General features: G+C 43.7%; 2 protein-coding genes across 2 annotated transcripts; both read right to left on the bottom strand.

Moving 5' to 3' along the window:
- Window positions 1-104: 104 nt before the first annotated feature.
- On the bottom strand, window positions 105-209 carry ENH_00058390 (hypothetical protein; the record flags this gene model as incomplete). Its single annotated transcript, XM_013577029.1, has 1 exon — window positions 105-209. The coding sequence occupies one exon, from the start codon at window positions 207-209 to the stop codon at window positions 105-107; it is 105 nt and encodes a 34-aa protein (XP_013432483.1).
- Window positions 210-4,062: 3,853 nt separating this feature from the next.
- ENH_00058380 (hypothetical protein) lies at window positions 4,063-4,586 on the bottom strand (the record flags this gene model as incomplete). Its single annotated transcript, XM_013577028.1, has 1 exon — window positions 4,063-4,586. A coding segment is annotated over one exon (524 nt), but the record flags the coding sequence as incomplete, so codon positions are not given.
- Between the last annotated feature and the right edge of the window lie 237 nt (window positions 4,587-4,823).

Below are 4,823 nucleotides of genomic sequence, written 5' to 3'. Positions count from 1 at the left end.
CACACCAATTGCTGCTGCTGCTGCTGCTGCTGCTGCTGTTGCTGCAGCGGCTGCTGTTGCTGCAGCGGCTGCTGTTGCTGTGTCTGTTTCTGCTGCTGCTGCTGCTAGTGGTGACACGGCTGTCGCGGTGCCGCTGCTGCTGCTGCCGTTTGCATGCACGATGCTGCTGCTCTTGCTGCTGCAGCCAGCGCCACTGGCAGTTTCACCATTGCTGCTGCAGCTGCTGCTGCTGCTGCTGCTGCAGTTTTTGCTGCAGCTGCTGCTGCTGCCAGCTGCTAAGTAGGTGTGCATACGCCCATGTGCGTTTCCTTTCTGTTCCGTCCGCTGCCGCAATTGCTGCTGCTGCTGCTGCTGCCGCTGCTGCTGCTGCTGCTGCTGCCGCTGCTGCTGCTGCTGCTGCTGCTGCTGCTATAGCGAGCTCTAGGCGCAGGTGGCTTTAACAAATAAGCATTAGAGTGAAAGGAATTATTTATTGGAAATTTTGATTATGCAAAATGGGAAAAAGAAAATAATTTGGCAGCAAAGCAGCAAAAATAAAAATTCAAACTTTTCTTTTTCTTCTTTGCTGCAGCAAAAGGCAATGCATGCATCTTTTGCTGCTAAGTTGGTGGAAATTTAAATAAATAATTCTTCAAATCCCAAAAAGCCCCAAAACTCCATTTTTTTGCATGCGTTTGTTGCATGCGTTTGCATGCAGCTTTCTTGCATGCATCTGCAGGTGTCTGTACACCCCAAATTAGCCACTTTTCGACGCATTTAATAAAAAGTGAAATCTCCTTTTTGCATTTGTTTTTAATGTTCATTTATTTGTTTGTTTTTATTATTCATTTCTGCATTTTTTTAATTCAAATGCACGGAGTACACAGCCATACATATATATACATGTATGTATATATATATGTATATTTATTACATATATATACAAGTATATTTATATACATATTTATTATGTATATTAAATATATTATATTTATACATATATATTTATATAAAGTTATTTAATATATATATATATATATAAAGAGTCAAATATGAACTTGTAATATAAATGAACATGAAGTCATGGAATATAAAATTGAACAAGTTTCTGTTAATAATAAATGTAAGTAAACATTAAAATATCTTTTGTGTATATGCGCAAATATGCAAATATGTAAATAAAACATTTGCAAATTAAATATAAAAGTATACATAATAATAATAATAATTAAAGACACAAACATATAATACATAAATATAGGCAAATATGTATTTATAACATATATAAACAAAGACAAAAATAACTTATATTTATGTTTATAAATATATTTATTTGTACAGGATTGAGTTATATTTGTCTATTTTTATCTAAGACATTTTTTCATTCTTTTATGCACGCCAAAGCCACACAATTGCAAATATAAAGATGAAAACATCTAATATATTTTTCTGTAAACAAATATAATATACTTTTGTAATATAAATAAATAAAAAAGAACACTTGTTTATATATAAGCAAATATGTACTTATAACTGTACATAAGCCCCACTGCAAGTCCGAAAGTATTAAATTTGTTGGACATGTTTATTCTTTTTGAAAAATGCCAACTTAAATATCTATTTGCTTATTCTAAACAAATTTTCTGCATGCACCAGATAAATATGAATATAATGGTTATTTTGCATTTATTATAAAAGAGTGTGCATGATTTTATTAATATATTTAGTGAATTATTTAATAATGAATGAACAAAACTACAAAAATATTTACAGTATTTATTCATATATTATATTCGACTAAGTTTTCAAAAATAAATAAAATTAAAGCAAAACAGATTTGGAGGCGTTTGCGCGGACGCGCGGGGTGTATGTACAGCTCTGCAGTCCACCTCTCCATCGAACATGACCATTTGTGCATTATTTGCGCTTATATTCACTTAAATAAATTTATATTTTTATATTTTTATATTTTTAATGTAATTATTTATATTTAAATGTGCAAAACTGCTCAAATTGACGCCAGCCAGACTGGCTGACTCGCCCGGGCCGTCAGGTGTATGTACACCTCACGCTCAGCTCAACCGGCCATTGCAACCACTTAATGTTTTTCAGAAGTTTTTAATTTCAGAATTTAAATAACTTTTAGAGTTTTATGAAACTGCATTAATGCATATTGCAGCATTCAGCCTATTGCATGCGTCGGCAGCTAGCTGAAGCCAGCAGCTAGCTGCAGCTAGCAACAGCTAGCCACAGCTAGCCACAGCTAGCCACAGCCAGACGCAGTTAGAAGCGGCTAGCTGCAGCCAGCCATAGCTAGCCACAGCTAGCCAAAGCTAGCCCTGCGAAATCACAGACGTCCGCAGCTAGCCAGAGCTAGCCATGTGGCTATCCCTAGCTGCCCACAGGCATTCGTAGCTAGCCACAGCTAGCCACAGCTACCCAAGGCTCCCCCTTAACAGCTGCGACTGCAAGCTAGCTAGCTAGCTAGCTAGGTAGCTAGCTACAGCTCGCCATATAGCGCCTGCGGCAATCCTAATTGAGAGACCCCGCGCCTGCGGCGCAGCAGCAGCAGCAGCAGAGGCAGCAGAGGCAGCAGCAGCAGCAGCAGTAGCAGCACCAGCAGCAGAGCTCTAGGGCTGCTGAAGTGAGGAGGGATTGGGGGCAAAGGAAGTGCTGCATTTAAAGCAGAGAAAGAAATGCAAGCAGCAGCAGCAAATGCCGCGGGGAAAAGAAGCTTTGGACTTGCTGCAGCTGCCTGTCTTGCTGCTGCTGCTGCTAGGAGGCCACTGAGGGGCCACTGGAAAGTAATAAGAAGAAGAATAATAATACTAATTTTAATAATTATAATGATAATAATAGTAATAATAATAACAATAATAATAATAAAACATGAAGACAAATGCAGCAGCAAGGCAGCAGTAGGGGCCCTTTGGGGCTTAGAGAAAAACGCATGCAGCAGCAAAGTGCAGCAGCAGCAAAGCTGCTGCTGCAGACGCAGCCAGAGGCCTAAATGGAGGAGAAGGACAGAAGCCTAATGGACAAAACCCGAGGCAAGCAGCAGCAGCAGCAGCAGCAGCAGCAGCAGCAGCAGCAGCAGAGGCTGCAGCAGCCAGAAGGGCATGCAAGAAGACAAGGGGGACACAAGAAGCAGCAAAAGCGGGCAACAGCAACAAAGCCTGAGACCCAGCAGCAGCAAAAAAGAGCCCCCGGCTTTAAGAAAATGGCCAGCCTTCCAGCAGGTGCTCACGGGCCTAGAGAGCGGGAAAAAAGGCGGAAATGAAGAAATAAAAATTTAAAAAATAAAAAAGAATATAGATGGAAGAGATAGCAGCAAAAAGAACGGAAAAAAGGAATAGGAAGCCTCTAAGAGGCGCCGGGGTGACTGAGACTGCTCGTGAGAGGCCAGGGGAGGCATTTTTCGCCGTTTTATTCCCTCTTTAGGAAATAAACTGCTTTATATCTATTTATTTTATTAAAATAAATAATTAAATGTTTAAATTTAATGCTTTTTGTTTCTATTTTTGCTGTTTCACGCCGCCGATCAAAGAAGTGATCACAGGTGACCTTGCGATGCTGCTGGGGTGTACGTACACCAGCTGCGGAAACATGCGGTTGCGATGGAACACGAAAGTGAAATATCAAAACTTTGATTTCATTTATATAATTGTGTTTCTATTTGCAGTTTATAGAGACGAGGAGCTGCCTAAGCTAACAGCAGCAGCAGCAGCAGCAGCAGCAGCAGCGGCAGCAGCAGCGGTCTGCTGCTGCATATCTCTCTGGACGGGGGGCTGCTGCGCGCTGCTGTTGGGCAATTTGTCTTTCTTTTCGATTTCATAATTATATTTCTTTATTTATTTGCATTCAGGTTTACAAACTGCTGGTGTAGTGGTGCTTCAGCGGTCTCAAGTATTCTTTTTGGCGAATAGACGACGACAGGCAGCAGCAGCAGCAGCAGCAGCAGCAGCAGCAGCAGCAGGGCGAAACTCTCTGAGTTGTTCCTGTAAGTGCAGCAAATCAAGACTAGGGCCCCAGCGCTGCTTCTGGTGGTTCTTTTGCTTCTTTGCTGCTGTTCTTCTCTGCTTTTTAAGCAGCCCCGTGGTGTGCAGTGGTCTTTTTGCTGCACCTTTCGTCTGTTGCTGCTGCTGCTTTTTGCTGCTGCTGCTTTTTGCTGCTGCTGCTTTTTGCTGCTGCAGAGACACCCGTCGAAGCGAAGGCCCGCCCCTGCTGCTGCTGCTCCTTGCCTGTCTCCCGGCCCCACAGATTTGCTTCTGGCTGGTCTCTCTGTGCCGGCCCCCTGAAGAAGCCCTGCTGCTGCCGCTGCTGCTGCTGCTGCTGCTGCTGCTGCTGCTGCTGCCTTTTGCTGCGCCAACGCCTCTGCTTCGCAGCCATGACTGGGAGGCTCTTAGAGGCCCGGGGCGGCCCGGCGTCGCCGGCTGCGTGGCTGCTGCTGCTGCTGCTGCTGCTGCAGCACGTGGCGGCTCCGGCGGTGGCGGCGGCCGCCGCAGACGCAGCAGCAAATGCTGCTGCTGCTGCTGCTGCTGCAGCACACAGCGACAGAACAGCAGCAATGACCTCCAGGGGGGCCCTCAATACCCTTTCTGGGGGCTCTGCTCAAAACCCTGCAATTAATGAATTGGTCACTGTCCAGGACCTTGCCAGCATGCAAGAGGTGGGCCTTTTGTCAATTCTTTTAAAGTCCTTTTGCTTCCTGCTGCTGCTGCTGCTGCTGCTGTTGCTGTTGCTGCTGCTTGTCTTCAAGCAATTAAGAAGATCGACTTGCCTGCAGTTAATAATTAGAGAACTCCATTAAATGATGTTTGTAGTCAGAAGGGACCCTGCTAAGC

This window comes from Eimeria necatrix, genomic scaffold (assembly GCF_000499385.1).
Source record: "Eimeria necatrix Houghton genomic scaffold, Enh_scaff49, whole genome shotgun sequence".
NCBI lineage: Eukaryota > Apicomplexa > Conoidasida > Eucoccidiorida > Eimeriidae > Eimeria > Eimeria necatrix.
This window is presented reverse-complemented; position numbering and strand designations above follow the sequence as displayed.